The sequence below is a fragment of the Leopardus geoffroyi genome, chromosome E3 (assembly GCF_018350155.1).
Source record: "Leopardus geoffroyi isolate Oge1 chromosome E3, O.geoffroyi_Oge1_pat1.0, whole genome shotgun sequence".
NCBI lineage: Eukaryota > Metazoa > Chordata > Mammalia > Carnivora > Felidae > Leopardus > Leopardus geoffroyi.
Window position 1 is genome coordinate 24,858,530 of NC_059340.1, and position 24,098 is coordinate 24,882,627.

Genomic DNA, 24,098 nt, shown 5'->3' on the forward strand with positions numbered 1-24,098 from the left:
GTTATTCCAGACAGCACAGAAAAAGTGCCCTGCAGTTCCGTGCCACCGAGGGACTATCCAAAATGATGAACAGAAGAACTCTCCTCAAAAGAAACTCCAGGAAGTAGTGACAGCTAACGAACTGATCAAAAACGATTTAAGCAATATAATGGAACAAGAATTTAGAATAATAGTCATAAAATTAATTGCTGGGCTTGAAAAAAGTACAGAGGACACCAGAGAATCTATTGCTACAGGGATCAAGGAACTAAGAAATACTCAGGAGGAGCTAAAAAATGCTATAAATGAGGTGCAAAATGAAATGGAGGCGACCACAGCTCAGATTGAAGAGGCAGAGGAGAGAATAGGTGAATTAGAAGATAAAATTATGGAAAAAGAGGAAGCTGAGAAAAAGAGAGATAAAAAAAATCCAGGAGTAGGAGGGGAGAATTAGAGAACTAAGTGATACAATCAAATGCAATGACATATGCATAATTGGAATTCCAGGGGAGGAAGAGAGAGGAAAAGGTGATGAAGGTGTACTTGAAGAAATCATAGCTGAGAACTTCCCTGATCTGGGGAAGGAAAAAGGCATTGAAATCCAAGAGGCACAGAGAACTCCCTTCAGACGTAACTTGGATCAATCTTCTGCACGACATATTATAGTGAAACTGGCAAAATACAAGGATAAAGAGAAAGTTCTGAAAGCAGGTAGGGAGAAACAGGCCCTAAAATATAAAGGGAGACCGATAAGAATAGTGACAGACTATCTACTGAAACGTGGCAGGCCAGAAAGGAATGGCAGGAAATCTTCAATGTGATGAACAGGAAAAATATGCAGCCAAGAATCCTTTACCCAGCAAGTCTGTCGTTCAGAATAGAAGGAGACATAAAGGTCTTCCCAAACACACAAAAACTGAAGGAACTCATCATCACTAAACCAGCCCTACAAGATATCCTAAGGTGGATTCTGTGAGTGAAATGTTGCAAGGACCACAAAGTACCAGAGACCTCACTACAAGCATGAAACCTACAGACATTACAATGACTCTAAACCCATATCTTTCAGTAATAACACTGAATATAAATGGACTAAATGCTCCAAACAAAAGACATAGAGTATCAGAATGGATGAAAAAACAAGACCCATCTATTTTCTGTCTACAAGAGACTCATTTTAGACCTGAGGACACCTTCAGATTGAAAGTGAGGGGATGGAGAATTATCTATCATGCTAGTCAAAAGAAGTCAAAAGAAAGCTGGAGTAGCCATACTTACACCAGACAAACTAGACTTTAAATTAAAGGCTGTAACAAGAGATGAAGAAGGGCATTATATAATAATTACAGAGTCTATCCATCAGGAAGAGCTAACAATTATAAATGTCTATGCGCCGAATACGGGAGCCCCCAAATATATAAAACAAGTCATCATAAACACAAACAACATTATTGATAAAAATGTGGTAATTTCAGGGGACTTTAATATTCCACTTAGAGCAAGGGACAGATCATCTAGACACAGGATGAATAAAGAAACAAGGGCCCTGAATGATACATTGGATCAGACGGACTTGACACATATATTTAGAACTCTGCATCCCAAAGCAACAGAATATACTTTCTTCTCAAGTGCACATAGAACATTCTCCAAGATAGATCATATACTGGGTCACAAAACAGCCCTTCATAAGTATAAAAGACTTGACATCATACTATGCACACTTTCAGACCACAATGCTATAAAACTTAAGTCAACCACAGGAAAAAGTCTGGAAAACCTCCAAAAGCATGGAGGTTAAAGAACACCCTACTAAAGAATGAGTGGGTCAACCAGGCAATTAGAGAAGACATTAAAAAATATATGCAAACAAATGAAAATGAAAATACAACAATCCAAATGCTTTGGGATGCAACGAAGGCAGTCCTGAGAGGAAAATACATTGCAATCCAGGCCTATCTCAAGAAACAAGAAAAATCCCAAATACAAAATCTAACAGCACACCTAAAGGAAATAGAAGCAGAGCAGCAAAGGCAGCCTAAACCCAGCACAAGGAGAGAAATAATAAAGATCAGAGCAGAAATAGAGAATATAGAATCTAAAAAAAACCTGTAGAGCAAATCAATGAAACCAAGAGTTGGTTTTTTGAAAAAATAAACAAAATTGAAAAACCTCTACCCATGCTTCTCAAAAAGCAAAGGGAGATGACCCAAATAGATGATATCATGAATGAAAATGGAATTATTACAACCAATCCCTCAGATATACAAGCAATTATCAGGGAATACTATGAAAAATTATATGCCAACAAACTGGACCACCTGGAAGAAATGGACAAATTCCTAACACCCACACTTCCAAAACTCAAACAGGAAGAAATAGAAAACTTGAACAGACCCACAACAGCGAAGAAATTGAATCAGTCATCAAAAATCTCCCAACAAAAAAGAGTACAGGACAAGATGGCTTCCCAGGGGAATTCTACTAGACATCTAGCAGAGATAATACCTATTCTTTTCAAGTTTTTCCAAAAAATAGAAAGGGAGGGAAAACTTCCAGACTCATTCTATGAAGCCAGCATTACTTTTATTCCTAAACCAGACAGACCTAGCAAGAAAAGAGAACTACAGGCCAATATCCCTGATGATTCTGGATGCAAAAATTCTCAATAAGACACTAGCAAATCAAATTCAACAGCATATAAAAAGAATTATTCACCATGATCAAGTGGGATTCATTCCTGGGATGCAGGGGTCATTCAATGTGATACATCACATCAATAAAAGAAAAGAAAAGAACCATATGATCCTGTCAATCGATGCAGAAAAAGCATTTGACAAAATTCAGCTTCCTTTCTTAATAAAAACCCTCGAGAAAGTCGGATAGAAGGAACATACTTAAAGATCATAAAAGCCATTTATGAAGAGCCCACAGCTAACATCATCCTCAATGGGGAAACACTGAGAGCTTTCCCACTGAGATGAGGAACACGACAGGGATGTCTACTCTCACGCTGTTGTTTAACATAATGTTGGAAGTGCTAGCATCAGCAATCAGACAACAAAAGGAAATCAAAGGCATCAAAATTGGCAAGATGATGTCAAGCTTTCACTTTTTGCAGATGACATGATATTATATGTGGAAAACCTGATAGACTCCACCAAAAGTCTCCTAGAACTGATACATGAATTCAGCAAAGTCGCAGGATACAAAATCAATGTACAGAATTCAGTTGAATTTTTTTCCAATATATGAAATTTATTGTCAAATTGGTTTCCACACAACACCCAGTGCTCATCCCAAAAGGTGCCCTCCTCAATACCCATCACCCACCCTCCCCTCCCTCCCACCCCCCATCAACCCTCAGTTTGTTCTCAGTTTTTAAGTCTCTTATGCTTTGGCTCTCTCCCACTCTAACCTCTTTTTTTTCCCTTCCCCTCCCCCATGGGTTTCTGTTAAGTTTCTCAGGATCCACATAAGAGTGAAAACATATGGTATCTGTCTTTCTCTGTATGGCTTATTTCACTTAGCATCACACTCTCCAGTTCCATCCACGTTGCTACAAAGGGCCATATTTCGTTCTTTCTCATTGCCACGTAGGACTCCATTGTGTATATAAACCACAATGTTTTTATCCATTCATCAGTTGATGGACATTTAGGCTCTTTCCATAATTTGGCTATTGTTGAGAGTGCTGCTATAAACATTGGGGTACAAGTGCCCCTATGCATCAGTACTCCTGTAACCCTTGGGTAAATTCCTAGCAGTGCTATTGCTGGGTCATAGGGTAGGTCTATTTTTAATTTTCTGAGGAACCTCCACACTCTTTTCCAGAGTGGCTGCACCAATTTGCATTCCCACCAACAGTGCAAGAGGGTTCCCGTTTCTCCACATCCTCGCCAGCATCTATAGTCTCCTGATTTGTTCATTTTGGCCACTCTGACTGGTGTGAGGTGATATCTGAGTGTGGTTTGATTTGTATTTCCCTGATAAGGAGCGACGTTGAGCATCTTTTCATGTGCCTGTTGGCCATCCGGATGTTTTCTTTAGAGAAGTGTCTATTCATGTTTTCTGCCCATTTCTTCACTGGGTTATTTGTTTTTCGGGTGTGGAGTTTGGTGAGCTCTTTATAGATTTTGGATACTGGCCCTTTGTCCGATATTTCATTTGCAAATATCTTTTCCCATTCCGTTGGTTGCCTTTTAGTTTTGTTGGTTGTTTCCTTTGCTGTGCAGAAGCTTTTTATCTTCATAAGGTCCCAGTAATTCATTTTTGCTTTTAATTGCCTTGCCTTTGGGGATGTGTCAAGTAAGAGATTGCTACGGCTGAAGTCAGAGAGGTCTTTTCCTGCTTTCTCCTCTAGGGTTTTGATGGTTTCCTGTCTCACATTCAGGTGCTTCATCCGTTTTGAGTTTATTTTTGTGAATGGTGTGAGAAAGTGGTCTACTTTCAACCTTCTGCATGTTCCTGTCCAGTTCTCCCAGCACCATTTGTTAAAGAGACTGTCTTTTTCCCATTGGATGTTCTTTCCTGCTTTGTCAAAGATGAGTTGGCCATACGTTTGTGGGTCTAGTTCTGGGGTTTCTATTCTATTCCATTGGTCTATGTGTCTGTTTTTGTGCCCATACCATGCTGTCTTGATGATGACAGCTTTGTAGTAGAGGCTAAAGTCTGGGATTGTGATGCCTCCCGCTTTGGTCTTCTTCTTCAAAATTACTTTGGCTATTTGGGGCCTTTTGTGGTTCCATAGGAATTTTAGGATTGCTTGTTCTAGTTTTGAGAAGAATGCTGGTGCAATTTTGATTGAGATTGCATTGAATGTGTAAATAGCTTTGGGTAGTATTGACATTTTGACAATATTTATTCTTCCAATCCATGATCAGGGAATGTCTTTCCATTTCTTTATATCTTCTTCAATTACCTTCATAAGCTTTCTATAGTTTTCAGCATACAGATCTGTTACATCTTTGGTTAGGTTTATTCCTAGGTATTTTATGCTTCTTGGTGCAATTGTGAATGGGATCAGTTTCTTTATTTGTCTTTCTGTTGCTTCATTGTTAGTGTATAAGAATGCAACTGACTTCTGTACATTGATTTTGTATCCTGCAACTTTGCTGAACTCATGTATCAGTTCTAGCAGAGTTTTGGTGGAGTCTATCGGGTTTTCCATGTATAGTATCATGTCATCTGCAAAAAGTGAAAGCTTGACTTCATCTTTGCCAGTTTTGATGCTTTGATTTCCTTTTGTTGTCTGATTGCTGATGCTAGCACTTCCAACACTATGTTAAACAACAGCGGTGAGAGTGGGCATCCCTGTCGTGTTCCACATCTCAGGGAAAAAGCTCTCAGTTTTTCCCCATTGAGGATGATGTTAGCTGTGGGCTCTTCATAAATGGCTTTTATGATCTTTAAGTATGTTCCTTCTATCCCAACTTTCTCAAGTGTTTTTATTAAGAAAGGGTGCTGAATTTTGTCAAAGGCCTTTCTGCATCGATTGACAGGATCATATGGTTCTTATCTTTTCTTTTATTCATGTGATGTATTACGTTGATTGATTTGCAAATGTTGGACCAGCCCTGCATCCCAGGAATGAATCCCACTTGATCATGGTGAATAATTCTTTTTATATGCTGTTGAATTCGATTTGCTATATCTTATTGAGAATTTTTGCATCCATATTCATCAGGGATATTGGCCGGTAGTTCTCTTTTTTTACTGGGTCTCTGTCTGGTTTAGGAATCAAAGTAATACTGTCTTCATAGAATGAGTCTGGAAGTGTTCCTTCCCTTTCTATTTCTTGGAACAGCTTAAGAAGGATAGGTATTATCTCTGCTTTAAATGTCTGGTAGAACTCCCCTGGGAAGCCATCTGGTCCTGGACTCTTATTTGTTGGGAGATTTTTGATAACCGATTCAATTTCTTCGCTGGTTATGGGTCTGTTCAAGCTTTCTATTTCCTCCTGATTGAGTTTGGGAAGCGTGTGGGTGTTTAGGAATTTGTCCATTTCTTCCAGGTTGTCCAGTTTGTTGCCATATAATTTTTCCTAGTATTCCCTGATAATTGCTTGTATCTATGAGGGATTGGTTGTAATAATTCCATTTTCATTCATGATTTTATCTATTTGGGTCATCTCCCTTTGCTTTTTGAGAAGCATGGATAGAGGTTTGTCAATTTTGTTTATTTTTTCAAAAAACCAACTCTTGGTTTCGTTGATCTGGTCTGCAGTTTTTTTAGATTCTATATTGTTTATTTCTGCTCTGATCTTTATTATTTCTCTTCTTCTGCTGGGTTTAGGCTGCCTTTGCTGCTCTGCTTCTATTTCCTTTAGGTGTGCTGTTAGATTTTATATTTGGGATTTTTCTTGTTTCTTGAGATAGGTCTGGATTGCAATGTATTTTCCTCTCAGGACTGCCTTCGTTGCATCCCAAAGCGTTTGGATTGTTGTATTTTCATTTTCGTTTGTTTCCATATATTTTTAAATTTCTTCTCGAATTGCCTGGTTGACTCACTCATTCTATAGTAGGGTGTTCTTTAACCTCCATGCTTTTGGAGGTTTTCCAGACTTTTTCCTGTGGTTGATTTCAAGCTTCATAGCATTGTGGTCTGAAAGTATGCATGGTATAATTTCAATTCTTGTATACTTATGAAGCATTGTTTTGTGACCCAGTATATGATCTATCTTGAAGAATGTCCCATGTGCACTTGAGAAGAAAGTATATTCTGTTGCTTTGGGATGCAGAGTTCTAAATATATCTGTCAAGTCTATCTGATCTAATGTATCATTCAGGGCCTTTGTTTCTTTATGGACTGTGTGTCTAGATGATCTATCCATTTCTGTAAGTGGAATGTTAAAGTCCCCTGCAATTACCACATTCTTATCAATAAGGTTGCTTATGTTTATGAGTAATTGTTTTATATATTTGGGGGCTTCCGTATTCGGTGCATAGACATTTATAATTGTTAGCTCTTCCTGATGGATAGACCCTGTAATTATTGTATAATGCCCTTCTTCATCTCTTGTTACAGCCTTTAATTTAAAGTCTAGTTTGTCTGATATATGTATGGATACTCCAGCTTTCTTTTGGCTTCCAGTAGCATGATAAATAGTTCTCCATCCCCTCACTCTCAATCTGAAGGCGTCCTCAGGTCTAAAATGTCTCTTGTAGACAGCAAATAGATGGGTCTTGTTTTTTTTATCCATTCTGATACTCTATGTCTTTTGGTTGGCGCATTTAATCCATTTACATTCAGTGTTATTATAGAAAGAGAGAGGTTTAGAGTCATTGTCATGTCTGTATGTTTTATGCCTGTAGTGATGTCTCTGGTACTTTGTCTCACAGGATCCCCCTTAGGATCTCTTGTAGGGCTGGTTTAGTGGTGACAAATTCCTTCAGTTTTTGTTTGTTTGGGAAGACCTTTATCTCTCCTTCTATTCTAAATGACAGACTTGCTGGATAAAGGATTCTCGGCTGTATATTTTTTCTGTTCAACACATTGAAGATCTTGTGCCAATCCTTTCTGGCCTGCCAAGTTTCAAAAGAGAGATCAGTCATGAGTCTTATAGGTCTCCCTGTATATGTTAGGGCACGTTTATCCCTTGCTGCTTTCAGAAATTTCTCTTTATCCTTGTATTTTGCCAGTTTCACTATGATATGTCGTGCAGAAGATCAATTCAAGTTACGTGTGAAGGGAGTTCTCTGTGTCTCTTGGATTTCAATGCCTTTTTCCTTCCCCAGTTCAGGGAAGTTCTCAGCTATTATTTCTTAAAGTACAACTTCAGCACCTTTCCCTGTCTCTTCCTCCTCTGGGATACCAATTATGCATGTATTATTTCTTTTTAGTGCATCACTTAGTTCTCTAATTTTCCCCTCATACTCCTGGATTTTTTTCTCTCTCTTTTTCTCAGCTTCCTCTTTTTCCATAATTTTATCTTCCAGTTCACCTATTCTGTCCTCTGCCTCTTCAATCCGAGCCGTGGTCGTTTCCATTTTATTTTGCATCTCGTTTAAAGCGTTTTTCAGCTCCTCCTGACTGTTCCTTAGTCCCTTGATCTCTGTAGCAAGAGATTCTCTGCTGTCCTCTATACTGTTTTCAAGCCCAGCGATTAATTTTATGACTATTATTCTAAATTCACTCTCTTTTATATTATTTAAATCCTTTTTGATCAGTTAATTAGCTGTTGCTATTTCCTGGAGATTCTTTTGAGGGGAATTCTTCCGTTTGGTCATTTTGGATAGTCCCTGGAGTAGTGCGGATCTGCAGGGCACTTCCCCTGTGCTGTGGTGTATAACTGGAGTTGGTGGGTGGGACCACAGTCAGACCTGATGTCTGCCCCTAGCCCACTCTGGGGCCAGTCAGACTGGTGTGTGCCCTCTCTTCCCCTCTCCTAGGGGCGGGATTCACTGTGGGGTGGCGTGGCCCATCTGGGCTACTTGCATACTGCCAGGCTTGTGGTGCTGGGGATCTGGCGAATTAGCTGGGGTGGGTAGGCAAGGTGCACAGAGGCAGGAGGGGCAGGCTTAGCTTGCTTCTCCTTAGGTGATCCACTTCAGGAGGTTCCCCTCTTCTGTGGGCCTCTCCTCTGCGCTTGGCTCTGGAGACTCCATTCTGCTAGTCTTCTGGCGGTTTTCTGGGTTATTTAGGCAGGTGTAGGTGGAATCTAAGTGATCAGCAGGACGCGCGGTGAGCCCAGCGTCCTCCTACGCCGCCATCTTCTGCCGGTCTCTCTCCAGCACCTTTTGCATATCATCCATTGCCTTCTGGCCTCCACTGTTTCTAAAATTTTTTATAGCTTATTTATTTATTTTGAGATAGACATAGCATGAGCAGTGCAGGGGCAAAGAGAGAGGGAGAGAGAGATCCCAAGCAGGCTCTGCTCTGCCAGTACAGAACCCAAGGTGGATCTTGAACCCATGAAACATGAGATCATGACCTGAGCCAAAACCAAGGGTTAGACACTTAATTGAGTCACCCAGGCCCCATGGACTCCATTCTTTCTTTTTTTTTTTCTTTTTTTTTTTTAAATTTACATCCAAATTAGTTAGTGTATAGTGCAACAATGATTTCAGGAGTAGATTCCTTAATGCCCCTTACCCATGTAGCCCATCCCCCCTCCCACACCCCCTCCAGTAACCCTCTGTTTGTTCTCCATTTTTATGAGTCTCTTATGCTTTGTCCCCCTCCCTGTTTTTATATTATTTTTCTTTCCCTTCCCTTATGTTCATCTGTTTTGTCTCTTAAAGTCCTCATATGAGTAAAATCATATGATATTTGTCTTTCTCTGACTGATTTCACTTAGCATAATACCGTCCAGTTCCATCCATGTAGTTGCAAATGGCAAGATTTCATTCTTTTTGATTGCTGAGCAATACTCCATTGTATATATATACCACATCTTCTTTATCCATTCATCCACCAATGGACATTTGGGCTCTTTCCATACTTTGGTTATTGTTGATAGTGCTGCTATAAACATTGGGGTACATGTGCCCTTATGCATCAGCACACCTGTATCCTATGGATAAACACCTAGTAGTGAAATGGCTGGGTTGTAGGGTAGTTCTATTTTTAATTTTTTGAGGAAACTCCATACCGTTTTCCAGAGTAGCTGCACCAGCTTGCATTCCCACCAACAATGCAAAAGAGATCCTCTTTTTCTGCATCCTCGCCAACCTCTGTTGTTGCCTGGGTTGCTAATGTTAGCCATTCTGACAGGTGTGAGGTGGTATCTCATGGTGGTTTTGATTTGTATTTCCCTGATGATGAGTGATGTTGAGAATTTTTTCATGTGTCGGTTGGCCATCTGGATGTCTTCTTTGGAGAAGTGTCTATTCATGTCTTTTGCCCATTTCGTCACTGGATTACTTGTGTTTTGTGTATTGAGTTTGATAAGTTCTTTATAGATTTTGGATACTAACCCTTTATCTGATATGTCGTTTGCAAATATCTTCTCCCATTCTGTCGGTTGTCTTTTGGTTTTGCTGATTGTTTCCTTTGCTGTGCAGAAGCTTTTCATTTTGATGAGGTCCTAGTAGTTCATTTTTGTTTTTGTTTCCCTTGCCTCCAGAGATGTGTTGAGTAAGAAGTTGTTGTCGCCAAGATCAAAGAGGTTTTTGCCTGCTTTCTCCTCGAGGATTTTGATGGCTTCCTGTCTTACATTTAGGTCTTTCATGCATGTTGAGTTTATTTTTGTGTCTGGTGTAAGAAAGGGTCCAGGTTCACTCTTCTGCATATCGGTGTCCAGTTTTCCCCGCACTACTTGCTGAAGAGACTGTCTTCATTATTTTAATGAGAAATCCGCTTCTAGTCCTATTGGGGCACCACTTAATGTGACAAATAACTTTTGGCTTGCTGTTTTCAAGATACTTTCATAATTTTTAGTATAATATTTATGGGTGATTATCTCTTCACATTCATGCTATTTGAAGTTTGTGGAAATTCTGAGATGTGTAGATTAATGTTTTCAGCAAATTTGGGAAGATTTAATCCATTATTTTGTAGACTACTTTTTAGCTTTGTTCTCTTTCTCCTCTCCTACATTCTATTACATGTATTCTGGTGCATTTAAAGATATCACAACTTGATTCTTACAGCTTTGTACTAGAGGCTAAAGTCTGGGATTGTGATGCCTCCTGCTTTGGCATTCTTCAATATTACTTTGGCTGTTCAGGGTCTTTTGTGGTTCCATAAAAATTGTAGGAGTGCTTGTCAAGACAGCATGGTATTGGCACAAAAACAGACATGTAGACCAATGGAATAGAATAGAGACTCCAGAACTGGACCCAGAAAAGTATGGTCAACTCATCTTTGACAAATCAGGAAAGAATATCCAATGGAAAAAAGACAGTCTCTTTAACAAATGGTGCCGGGAGAACTGGACAGCAGCATGCAGAAGAATGAAACTAGACCACTTTCTTACACCATTCAGAAAAACAAACTCAAAATGGATGAAGCACCTGAATGTGAGACAGGAAACCATCAAAACCCTAGGGGAGAAAGCAGGAAAAAAATCTTTCTGACCTCAGCCACAGCAATTTCTTACTTGACACATCCTCAAAGGCAAGGGAATTAAAAGCAAAAATGAACTATTGGGACCTCATTGGGATAAAACCTTCTGCAATGCAAAGGACACAACCAACAAAACTAAAAGGCAACCAACCGAATGGGAAAAGATATTTACAAATGACATATCCGACAAAGGGCTAGTATCCAAAATCTATAAAGAACTCACCAAACTCCACCCCCAAAAAACAAATAATCCAGTGAAGAAATGGGCAGAAAACATGAATAGACACTTCTCTAAAGAAGACCTCCAGATGGCCAGCAGACACATGAAAAGATGTTCAATGTCACTCCTCATTAGGGAAATACAAACCAAAACCACACTCAGATACCACTTCATGCCTGTCAGAGTGGCTAAAATGAACAAATCAGGAGAGTATAGATGCTGGAGAGGATGTGGAGAAATGGGAACGCTCTTGCACTGTTGGTGGGAATGCAAACTGGTACAGCTGCTCTGGAAAAGAGTGTGGAGGTTCCTCAAAAAAAAAAAAAAAAAAAAAAAAGATCTACCCTATGACCCAGCAATAGCACTGCTAGGAATTTACCCAAGGGATATAGGAGTGCTGATGCATAGGGGCACTTGTACCCCAATGTTTATAGCAGCACTTTCAACAATAGCCAAATTATGGAAAGAGCCTAAATGTCCATCAAGTGATGAATGGATAAAGAGGTTGTGGTTTATATATACAATGGAATGCTACTTGGCAATGAGAAAGAATGAAATACGGCCTTTTGTAGCAATGTGGGTGAAACTGGACAGTGTTATGCTAAGTGAAATAAGTCATACAGAAAAAGACAGATACCATATGTTTTCACTCTTATGTGGATCCTGAGAAACTTAACAGAAACCCATGGGGGAGGGGAAGGAAAAAAAAGTTAGAGAGGGAGGGAGGGAAACCATAAGAGACTCCTAAAAACTGAGAATAAACTGAGGGTTGATGGTGGGTGGGAGGGAGGGGAAAGTGGGTGATGGGTATTGAGGAGGGCACCTGTTGGGGTGAGCACTGGGTGTTGTATGGAAACCAATTTGAGAACAAATTTCATAATAAAAAAAGATAAAGATATCAAAACTTTCTATGAAACTGTTAATTTTACTCAATTCTTTTTGCTTTGTTTTATTCACATTTTATAATCTCCATCAATCTTTCTTCAAGTTCACTGGTTCTCTCTTGTGACAATTGATTAAGTCTACTATTAAGCCCTTTTAATGAATTCTTCACTTTGGTTATTATACTTTTCAACTCCAGAATTCCCAACTGGCTCTTCTTTTCATAATTTCTACCTTTTTACTGATATTTTCTATTTGATCTTGTTTTCATACATTCCATTATTTCTTTAAAAAAATTTTTAATGTTTATTTCTGAGACAGAGAGAGACAGAGCATGAGTGGGGGAGGGGCAGAAAGGGGGACACAAAATCAGGCTCCAGGCTCTGAGCTGTCAGCACAGAGTCCGACGTGGGGCTCGAACTCACAGACCGCAAGATCATGACCTGAGCCGAAGCCGGACTCTCAACCGACTGAGCCACCCAGGCGCCCCTACATTCCATTACTTCTTAAATCATGGTTTCCTTTAGTTATTTGAACATTTTTTTTTACAATGGTTACATTGTAAAATATTTGTAAAACCTGGTATCTGGTATCTCTCACATGGAATTATTTACAACTTAAAAGAAAGTGAATTACTGAACAGTTTAATGTATCATTGAACTGACTAAATTGTAAACATCAAAAGGATACACAAAAGTCTTGTAAGTTTGCTCTACAGTGTCTATGACACTCTGAAGAGACCTACCTGAGAGAATAGACAGAATAGTGGATTTTCCTGCTCCATTGTGTCCTAGAAGAACAGTAATCTGCCCCATATATAAATTCAAAGACAAGTCTTTTACAGCTATTTTGGTAGTATTTTGCACTCGGAATTCCTGTTGGGGAAAATACACAAATATTGACTTCATCTATCACTATCACTTTGAAAGAACAAACACTCAAGTCAACTATTTATACAAGAAACCATACCACATAATCAATCTCGTGAGGAAAAAGAAATAAAAATTTAAGAAGGATGAAATTGTGATTGGAACAAATTAATTGACGCCATAACATGAATTGTAAAATTTCACAGTAAATATATAAACATCCCTCAGTAATATCCATTCATGTTTTGATTCAATTAACATCTTAAAGCTGATAATGCCATAATCTTCTTCAGTTCATGCATTTGTGCTGGTTTGGAGAACTGCCAACAGAAAACCTGGATGAAACATCTAAAACATAGATATTTTATAGGCATCTCAAATTTCTTCTTTTGCGTAGGTTAGCAGTGCTTCTGCTTAAGATGCAAAAATATGGAAAGAGCATCACTCTCACTCTAGAAAACAAGAAACTAAATAATCTAAAAAAATCTTAAGTTTTCTTGAACTCATCAGAGAAGTGCTATTTCCAGGCAACCAATCAGCCTTAAATTTAAGAAAAGATAGACGCCTTCAAGGAGAGATGGTATACAAACATCTGCTTGTCTGGAGAAAACACAGGCACTATGAAACTAGTAAAAGGATTCTGGTAAATTTTTGATGAAAATAAAAACACTTGAAGAAACAATATCTAAATTAAAAAGTTGGGATTCAAGCCCATTTCATTCAGACTTCAAACATCTATTCCTTCCAATATAACTAACAGATGGTGAATAAAGCAAAACATCTTGTGTAACAACAAAAAAAAGGCTATTTCTCTTTTATTCCAAACGGCAGTAAAAGTTTTTTCCCTAGGTGTCCTCCTTAATACCCATCACCCATTTAGCCCACCCCCCATTCACCTCCCTCCATCAACCCTCAGTTTGTTCTCTATCCTTAAGAGTCTCTTATTGCTTGCTTCCCTTTCTCTTTTTTTACCCCTTGCCATATGTTCATCTGTTGTTTCCTAGATTCCACATGAGTGAAATTATATGCTTTTTGTCTTTCTCTGACGTATTTTTCTTAACATAATACACTCTAGCTCCACCCACATTGTTGCAAATGTCAAGGTTTAATTCTTTTTGATGGCCGAGTAATATTCCAGCGTATGTGTGTTTGTGTGTGTGTGTGTACACACACACCACATCTTCTTTATCCATTCATCAGTTGATGGACATTTGGGTTCTTTCCATAGTTTGGTTATTACTGTTAATGCTGCTATAAACACCAGGGTGCATATACCCCTTCAAATCTGTATTTTTGTATCTTTTTCTTTTATTTTTTTTTATGTTTATTTATTTTTGAGAGAGAGACAGAGTGTGAGCTGGGGGAGGGGCAGAGAGAGGGAGACACAGAATCTGAAGGAGACTCCAGCTCTGAGCTGTCCACACAGAGCCCGACGTGGGGATCGAACCCATGAATCATGAGATCATGACCTGAGCCGAAATTGGACACCTAACTGACTGAGCCACCCAGGCACCCCTGTATCTTTTCCAAACTTGAACCAAGCAAACCTCAAATTCTCCCTCAATGTCTTCAATATCCATAAATTTCTCCAACAACCACCCATTGTTCAAGCCACAAAACCAACAGCTACATTAGTGTCCTCCTTTTCCTTCAATTTCACAAGCAACCATTAAGCAAATCTTTTCAGCTCTAACCCCAAATACAGTAAAACATTGGTTTGTGAGTAACTTGTTCTGTGAATGATCTGCAAGATGAGCAAATATTTCTAATAAATTTTAACTTGATAAATGAGAGATGTCTTGTAATACAAATAGTACATGATGCCAAACATCACATGATCACAACTGACCAATGGTTCTTTTCTCTCTCTCTCTCTCGCTCTCTTTCTCTCTGTGGTACTGTGAGTGATCATCTCCTATGCTCACATGCTCGATCTCAGGCCACAGTGTTTGGCAGAAGTCAGTGATTTTTTTTCAGAATGTTGGAAGGTGCCCATAATGGGCACTAGTGTATTTTTTGTCACTTCAAAGCATGTATGGACAGTCCTTTGCTTTTTCATACAAGAGTAAGCTTAGGGATGCTTTGCTTCATTCTAGGTCAGGCTGTCTGCAGACATAGACACTTTTTTTCTGCTGCCTTACTGCCAGTTACATTAAATACAGTATATTACAAGAGTTTATTAATACTGTATTGTAGTCAACATCTGTGCAAGCATATACAATGGGCCCCGCGCAGAAAAGCATTGAAAAGACAGGCAGCAAGAAGGAGATGATTATGGTGGAAGTTAAGAATGAAATCGAGAAGTACAAACGAGGTATGCAAGTGGTTGAAATTGCAAGATTTTATAAGAAGTATGTCTCTATTCTGTCCACAGAGGAGGAGGAGGACAAAAAGGTGGAGAAATTCCTCACTTCAAGTGAGATTAGGGGGATATGTAAAATGTGGGAAACACTGCAAAATTTTGTAGAAAATCATCATCCGAATAAGGATGTAGCAGTGTGAAGGATGAATATGTTTAATGACAATGCAAAATCACCTTTACATGAAATCCTGAAAAGAAGGCAAAACCAAGTGTCATTGGATAGGTTCCTTGTTAAAGCACAAAAAGAAAAAGATTCCATTGAGCCAATAGATAGCAGTGATTCCATTAGTGATAGTAAAAATCGTCCTACACAATAACCCTCCACTCTCTTGTCTCCCTCACACCAGCATGAAGGTTTTCAAAGGTAAGTGCAGCTTAATTTATTTTTCTGTATATTTTGTATTTTCTTTATTATTTTGTATTATATTACAGTATTGTAATCATTGTTATATGTGTATTTTTGGGTTGTGGAAACAATCATCTGAGTTTCCATTATTTAAGGGGAAATTCGCTTTGACATACAAGTGCTTTGGATTACAAGCATGTTTCCAAAATGAATTATACTTGCAAGTGAATTTACTGTATGTTCTGAATCTCTACACTTCTATCTCCATATGATTTAACTCATATGTGGAATTTAAGGAACAAATGAACACAGGGAGGAAAAAGAGAGGCAAACCAAGAATCAGACTCTTAACTACAGAGAACTGATGATTACAGGAGGGGAGGTAGGTGGGGCGATGGGTTAAATGGGTGATGGGTATTAGGGAGGGCACTTGTGATGAGCACCGGGTGTTGTATGTAAGTGATGAGTCACTAAATTCTATACCTGAAACCAATATTACGCTGTAAGTTAACTAACTGGAACTTAAACAAAACCTTGGAGAAAAAAATAATAAAGGCCTATAATTATTGTCCAACCTTTTAAAAATGGAATCCAAGCTTTATTGTGGCCTTCAAGGTCCCCTACATGATTTGTATTATGACTATATTGCCAAATTCATTTCATGTCATTTGCTTTCTTCACTCCAACTTTAATCTCATCTGTTTTCCTCAACAAATGAAGATCTTTTCCATCTCAGGGCTTTGAATTTTCTGTCTGTTTGAATTATCTGTACCTAGTTGTTGTTGTTTGTTTGTTTGTTTGTTTGTTTTTTAACTATCTACCCCATTCTCATCATTCTGGTCTCAGCTTTAATGTCACTGTTACAAGCTGGGTTCCCAGGAAGCACTCTTGATTGGAAGATTAGAATTTAGGAAGTTTATTAAAGATCACCACCTGTAGAAGAAAAGGCTGGAAAGAAACTGGGCAGAGGATGAAGACAAAATACAGTTCAGCAACTCTAAGGCCTCAGAGGAGCTGTTAGGCTAGAGTGACTATTTAAAGTTATCCCAACTTGAGAGATAGGGTCTTCATGCCCTCTCATGGAATAGTCATTGGATTTAGGTTTCTCCAAGGCAAGGAACAAGAGCTTAGGTGAGGGTAGCTCTCCATTGCCAAAGATATTCCAAACAAGGTGACACCGAGCTGTCAGCTAAAGCTGTCATCTTTTTCACACTCTTTCCCACAGTTGGGAAAAAAAGCCTTTCATTCCAGAGAGCGGCATCTGGGTAGTGCAGTATACTCTCCAGTCCACTCCTTGCATTAAATTCTCTTCCTTCATCAAGTTCTGGTAGCAGCTTCTTCAGGACTCTAGTGAAACGTTTCCTGAGGGGAACTTATATGAAAAACGTTAAGTGGGATCCCTGCCACTGGCCTTAACACTGCAGCTGAGATTATCTTCATAATTTACTGTCTATTCTAGATTACTCTCATATTTGGTTAGCATTGTTGATAATCTTATGTGGGGTTGATCCAAACATTCTTCCTGAGGTTGCTATGCACTCCTCAGGCCATGACTGCTACATTTTTCCTTTTAATACCAAATTGGGTAGGAGAGTATAAAGACATACAAGGGGATCATGTGAGTGCTAAATGTATCCCTCCCTCTTCTATGTAATAGCTATCAACTTTACTTCCTGGTGATTATAATCAATCACTCTTTGCCAGAAATGTGATTCCTCTTCTTGTTGGTCTCTTGGCATAAAAGCTTCAAAGTGTCTTGGCAGTAACCAGTTTATAGTTCAAAGGATCTCTTGGTGCATCTTCCTTTTTGGGATCATGATCTCTCAGAGGCCATGGTTGGGATTACAGGAAGCACCAACTGCCCAAGTGGATCACTAGGAGTACTAGTAACTAGGACCACTTCTTCTTCTACCCCTTGGTTTCTAACCATGTCTCCTACCTGTTGGGGACAAAGAACCACATAATGGCTTTTGCTTTAGTGTGACTATTGCATCCTGAAGGATGGTGACTCATTTGCGCAAATTACCATCTTTACATGGTTGCCTCAAATATGCCTTCAGCAGGCTATTTCATCACTTCCTTCAGATGAGAGCTTCTGGATGTACGTATAGACCAGCACATCCCAGGGTTGTGAGCTCACTACTGTACTTTCTTTGCTGGGAAGTAGGATTCTTTGATGTGACTGTATGTGGAATCCCATACTGGTGGACCAAACAATCAATAAGCTCTGGGATGTCATCATGCGTGAGGCTCTACAGACAAAAAAGTGCTTACAGTAAGTGTTGATTCCTATAAGATGAAATGAAGTGCCTTTCAGTGTGAAAGAGGCCCAAAGTACTCATCTAGACACCAAGCAGATGTCTGACCTCCTTTGGAATGGTCCTCAGAAGTGAGTTTTGTTGAGGACATGCTATAAATGTGGCAAAAAGAATAGCAAGATTAACTATGGTAAGAGCCCATATTTTAGTTTTTCTTGTACTCCTGCCACTCTAGATTTCTATTCCTGTACCACTAGTATTATCACTGATGGCAGAGGCTACCTAATGTCATCTGAGTCAATTTGTCTACATGGTTATTTAGTACTTTCTTCCATGATATATAGTCTCTAGTGGTTGTTAACATGCATTACAAATATCTTCCTACATTGTTCTCATTTTTATAGTTCCATCCATGTGCCTCTACCCTAGAATTTCTTGAACCTAATCTTCCAGTATTTCTCACTATAAGCCCTTAATTTGCCAGATCATTAATCACTGCCCAGTTCAGTAGTCTTGGGCCAATTCAGTGACACAAAGTGGAGGATAAGGTGAAGAGCTGGAAGCTGTCTTTTGGGAGAATTTACTCTCCTTTCCTCTTTCAAGGTTATTCCCATTAGGGCTCTAGTGCAACTGCTAAACATTTATCAACCTCACCTATGTACCAAGCTGAACTACCTGTGAAGCAAACTTGGAACTTTTTCCTCCTGTGTGAATTGGTTAAAATGATAATTCTCTATGGCCATATGTGTGAGCTGAGGGAGAAGCACTGAACTGATAATCATGGATGACATGAATTATGTCACACAGCTTGCTGACGTCCACTGATTGTGCTCATGTTCAATCTTTGATATACCACTTTCATCTCATGATGGGGTAGCTGCCTGTCTCTAATGATATGGTGGTTCCAGCTCATGATGGAACCCAGCTCATCATGGCCACTTCTGGACCCAGTTACTTGGTGTCCTGTTATCAGTTACTTCATCTCCCCAACAGTGTGCCAGGAACTGTTGCTGAAAAACACAATTACCTATCAATTGTTGATGGCATGGCTTTGATACAGAACTCTAGATGTCTGCACTGTTATTCTCCCATTCAGGTTTACGATAAAATCAACATGATATACTTTCCCAGCATGACACCACTAATACCATAAAGTCTGATGAACTGGGATCACCAAGCAGCAGAAGTGCTTCTACTACAGCCTGGACCTGCTGTGGTGTCCTTTCCTGCTCTGGACTCTACTCAAAGTTGGCATCTTTTTGTGTCACTTGGTATAGGGGTAAAAACAGTATTCTCAAGTACAGAATATATTGACTTCAAAACCTGAAGTGGCCAGCAGGAACTATTTTCCTTTTTCATGGTGGGAGGTATAAAATACACTAACTAATCCTTTATTTTGGAAAGGAATACTGGCAGATACCAGATCACTAACTCCTAAAAATTTTACTGATGTAGTAAGCTCCTGAGTCTTTTTTAAATTTATTTTTAATATGAAATTTATTGTCAAATTGGTTTCCATACAACACCCAGTGCTCACCCCAAAAGGTGCCCTCCTCAATGCCCAGCACCCACTTTCCCCTCCCTCCCACCCCCCCCATAAACCCTCAGTTTATTCTCAGCTTTTAGGAGTCTCTTATGATTTGCCTCCCTCCCTCTCTAACTTTTTTTCCTTCCCCTCCCCCATGGTCTGCTGTTAAGTTTCTCAGGATCCACATAAGAATGAAAACATATGGTATCTGTCTTTTTCTGTATGACTTATTTCACTTAGCATAACACTGTCCAGTTCCACCCACGTTGCTACAAAAGGCCAGATTTCATTGTTTCTCATTGCCACGTACTAGTCCATTGGATATATAAACTACAACCTCTTTATCCATTCATCAGTTGATGGACATTTAGGCTCTTTCCATAATTTGGCTATTGTTGAAAGTGCTGCTATAAACATTGGGGTACAAGTGCCCCTATGCATCAGCACTCCTGTATCCCTTGGGTAAATTCCTAGCAGTGCTATTGCTGGGTCATAGGGAAGATCTATTTTTAATTTTTGGAGGAACCTCCACACTGTTTTCCAGAGTGCCTGTACCAGTTTGCATTCCCACCAACAGTGCAAGAGGGTTCCCATTTCTCCACATCCTCTCCAGCATCTATAGTCTCCTGATTTGTTCATTTTAGCCACTCTTACTGGTGTGAAGTGATATCTGTCTTCATAGGCTTTATCTGTACCCTCCTCACAATACATACGTCTTACCAAGGCCTTCAAAATACTTGCCATTTCCTGCTTATCTGGTCCAATCATCAATATAGTGGGCCAGAGTGATGCTCTGCAAAATGTATAGCTAATCCAGGTTCCTCCAGATTATATTATGACAGAGAGCTGAGAAGCCCACCTGGACAAATAAATATATACTATTGTTGTCCATTTCAAATGAATACAAAAATCTCTGATCCCCATTTTGATGGTATTTGAAAAATAAATTTGCCAAATCAGTGGCCCTATATCATGTTCTTAGGCTGTGTTAATCTCCTACCACAAGGCAAAGTTACCACATCTGACACAAAAGTGGCAAATAGGTGAACTATTTGTTTAAATTTGTGGTGGATTCGCTGTCATTTTTCAGGTTTCCAAGGACCAGAGTGGAGAGTTAAATGGGTTTATGGGAACTGCAACTCATGCCTCTTTCATCCCTGCCACTTTCCCAAGAATGTGATATTGCCTTTGATAACCATCTTGTCCAGTGGAGATAGGCAGTTTCTAAGGATAGCTCTGCCCTATCTCCAAGGAGTGAAGATAAGGGTTACACCAGCTACCAGGTATGTCATTTCTAATTATACATTTGGCAACCATAGAAATGCCCACTAGGTGATTGTGTGGTCCCAGTGTAAGTTATTAAAAGCTAAGATTAAAATTATTACCTAGCCTGCACATAGCCTTGCTCTAACGATAGGACCATGATGGTACTTTGAATCTCCAAGTATGGTTACCCAAGTAAATTGCTAGAAGTCCCTTTGTAGGACTTGGGCAATGATTATCATGTACATTTCCTGTGGTGTTGTAGAGCATTTCTTCCTAGCCAATCCAGATCCTCCTTCAGTCAATGAGTGTAAGCTGTGAAAACGGGAAACGGTGGAGGAGACCATGAATTTATGTCAGGTGCCTGTCTTAGCTTCTGACAATCCAACTTTTATTTTTTCTGGTAGCATAGGTTGTCAATATCCTCACTGGATGTCCTCCTATCTTGCCTCAAGAGTGTTGCGTTCTGTTAACCATCATTTGTGGATCAGGTGTTCCAGACTCCATACTTGCCATTTTATTAGAAAAATTGTTCCTGCCTGTGTCACCACCTATCCTTTATTATGTCGGAGTCATGTTACTCCATTGTTACCAGTGTGTCCATTTCTGTCAAGATATCTCCTACTGCTAGCCATTATCAGTGATGATCATATTCCTCTCACTAGTATACTCCTTATTGTTTTGACTAGGCTCACATGCAAAAGCATAGTCATGTAGTAGATTAGTTGGGTGAGGTTGGCTCAGGGTCTTTCTGAGGCTACAATCAAGTAGCAACCTGGACTACAGTCATCTGAAGACTTGGCCAAGACCAGGGTATCCACTTCCAAGCAGGCCTACTCAAGTTCATACTGATTGATTTAGAAAGACTCAATTCTCATCCATATGAGCAACTTGAATGATATGGTGGCTATCTTCAGAGCAAGCAACTTATGACCAAGGCAAAAGCCATGATGACTTCTATGATTCAGTCTTGGAAGTCCCATACTTCACTTGCACAGTATTATACAGGTCACAAGATTAGCCTATTCACTGCAGAAGAGGACTGCACAAAAATGTGAATATTAGTGAGAATTCCTGGGGATTCTCATCCCATGATGAGGTTGCCAACAACCATAGTCCACCCTCTGACTCCAATGATTCATTTTATTCTCTCATAAAGACAGCTTTACCTGCTCTCACTGCTACAAAAGCACCAAACCTTTATAGCATCAGCTCAAAGTCCGGGGTCTTGTCACCTAAATCAGGTCCAGGTGTTGATGAGCCCCTTGTGGTCTAGTTTCTGGAGATTACCTCCTGAGTACAATTATTCTAGATCTGAAGACCTGTGATGCAAAGAGACTTGATATCGATCCTCTTACACTCTCCCCACAAACACAACAAAAACTGGTGAGATATGCATAACTTAACCATTACACATACTCCCAGTGAAATAAGTGGAAGGCAGGAAGTATAAATTAGTCAAATGAAATTGTGAAACCTACTACTGGGATTATTGGCAGTACTTTGATTAGGACTCAAGACCACAGACTGTTTCTCCAAGGCTTTTTGCTCCACTTTCTATTCTCTTGACTTCTCAATCATCCTTTCTTAATCATGAAAAGCATCCTATGGATGCAGTCAAGATTTTTCCAACATGCTATCTTGTTTTTTTATTTTTATAATTTTATTGACTTTTATAGCTTTGAAATATTGTTCCCCCAATGACAATAAATTTCATGAGTAATCATGAGTTGGCAGTACATACTATTAAGTCTTCTTTTTTTTTAAATTTACATCCAAGTTAGTTATCATATAGTACAACAATGATTTCAGGAACAGATTCCTTAATGCCCCTTACCCATTTAGCCCACCCCCCGTCCCACAACCCCTCCAGTAATCCTCTCTTTGTTCTCCATATTTAAGAGTCTATTATGTTTTGTCTCCCTCCCTGTATTTATATTATCTTTACTTCCCTTCCCTTATGTTCGTCTGTTTCGTATCTTAAAGTCCTCATATGAGTGAAGTCTTATGATATTTGTCTTCCTCTGACTAATTTCACTTAGCATAATACCCTCCAGTTCCATCTACATAGTTGCAAACGGCAAGATTTCATTCTTTTTGATTGCCAAATAATACTCCATTGTATACATATACCATGTCTTCTTTATCCATTCATCCACTGATGGACATTTGGACTTTTTCCATACTTTGGTTATTGTCAATAGCACTGCTATAAACACTGGGGTGCGTGTGCCACTTTGAAACAGCATACCTGTATCCCTTGGATAAATACCTAGGAGTGCAATAGCTGGGTTGTAGGGTAGTTCTACTTTTAATTTTTTGAGGAACCTCCATACTGTTTTCCAGAGTGGCTACACAAGTTTTCATTCCCACTAGGAATGCAAAAGAGATCCTCTTTCTCCATATCCTCACCAACACGTGTTGTTGCCTGAGTTGCTAATGTTAGCCATTCTGACAGGAGTGAGGTAGTATCTCATGGTGGTTTTGACTTGTATTTCCCTGATGATGAGTGATGTTGAGAATTTTTTCATGTGTCGGTTGGCCATCTGGATGTCTTCTTTGGAGAAGTGTCTATTCATGTCTTTTTCCCATTTCGTCACTGGATTATTTGTTTTTTTGGGTGTGGAGTTTGATAAGTTCTTTATAGATTTTGGATACTAACCCTTTATCTGATATGTAACTTGCAAATATCTTCTACCATTCTGTCGGTTGCCTTTGAGTTTTGCTGATTGTTTCCTTCGCTGTGCGGAAGCTTTTTATTTTGATGAGGTCCCAATCAATAAGTTCATTTTTGCTTCAGTTTCCCTTGCCTCCAAAGACATGTTGAGTAAGAAGTTGCTGCAGCCAAGGTCAAAGAGGTTTTTGCCTGCTTTCTTCTCAAGGATTTTAATGGCTTCCTGTCTTACATTTAGGTCTTTCATCCATTTTATTTTTGTGTATGGTGTAAAAAAGTGGTCCAGGTTCATTTTCCTGCATGCCGCTGTCCAGTTTTCCCAGCACCACTTGCTGAAGAGACTGTCTTTATTCCATTGGATATTCTTTCCTGCTTTGTCAAAGATTAGTCGCCCATACGTTTGTGGGTCCATTTCTGGGTTCTCTATTCTGTTCCATTGAGCTGAGTGTCTGTTTTTGTGCCAGTACCGTACTGTCTTGATGATTTTGGCTTTGTAAAACAGCTTTAAGTCTGGAATTGTGATGCCTCCTGCTTTGGTTTTCTTTTTCAAGATTGTTTTGGCTATTTGGGGTCTTTTGTGGTTCCAAACAAATTTTAGGATTGTGTGTTCTACCTCTGTGAAGAATGCTGGTGTTATTTTGATAGGTATTGCATTGAATATGTAGATCGCTTTGGGTAGTATTGACATTTTAACAATATTTGTTCTTCCT

At 39.3% G+C, this 24,098-nt stretch overlaps 1 protein-coding gene across 10 annotated transcripts in view; it reads right to left on the reverse strand.

Moving 5' to 3' along the window:
- Window positions 1-24,098, reverse strand: part of LOC123589300 (phospholipid-transporting ATPase ABCA3-like) — a 185,258-nt gene that overhangs the window by 88,231 nt on the left and 72,929 nt on the right. For all 10 annotated transcript variants that reach the window (XR_006708249.1, XR_006708250.1, XM_045461212.1 and 7 more), the window contains one exon: window positions 12,834-12,963. Coding sequence is in view for 8 of the 10 variants with exons in the window: in XM_045461212.1 (XP_045317168.1) it covers window positions 12,834-12,963 (130 nt within the window). In the remaining 2 variants the exon portion in view is untranslated. The remainder of the gene's footprint in view (window positions 1-12,833; window positions 12,964-24,098) is intronic.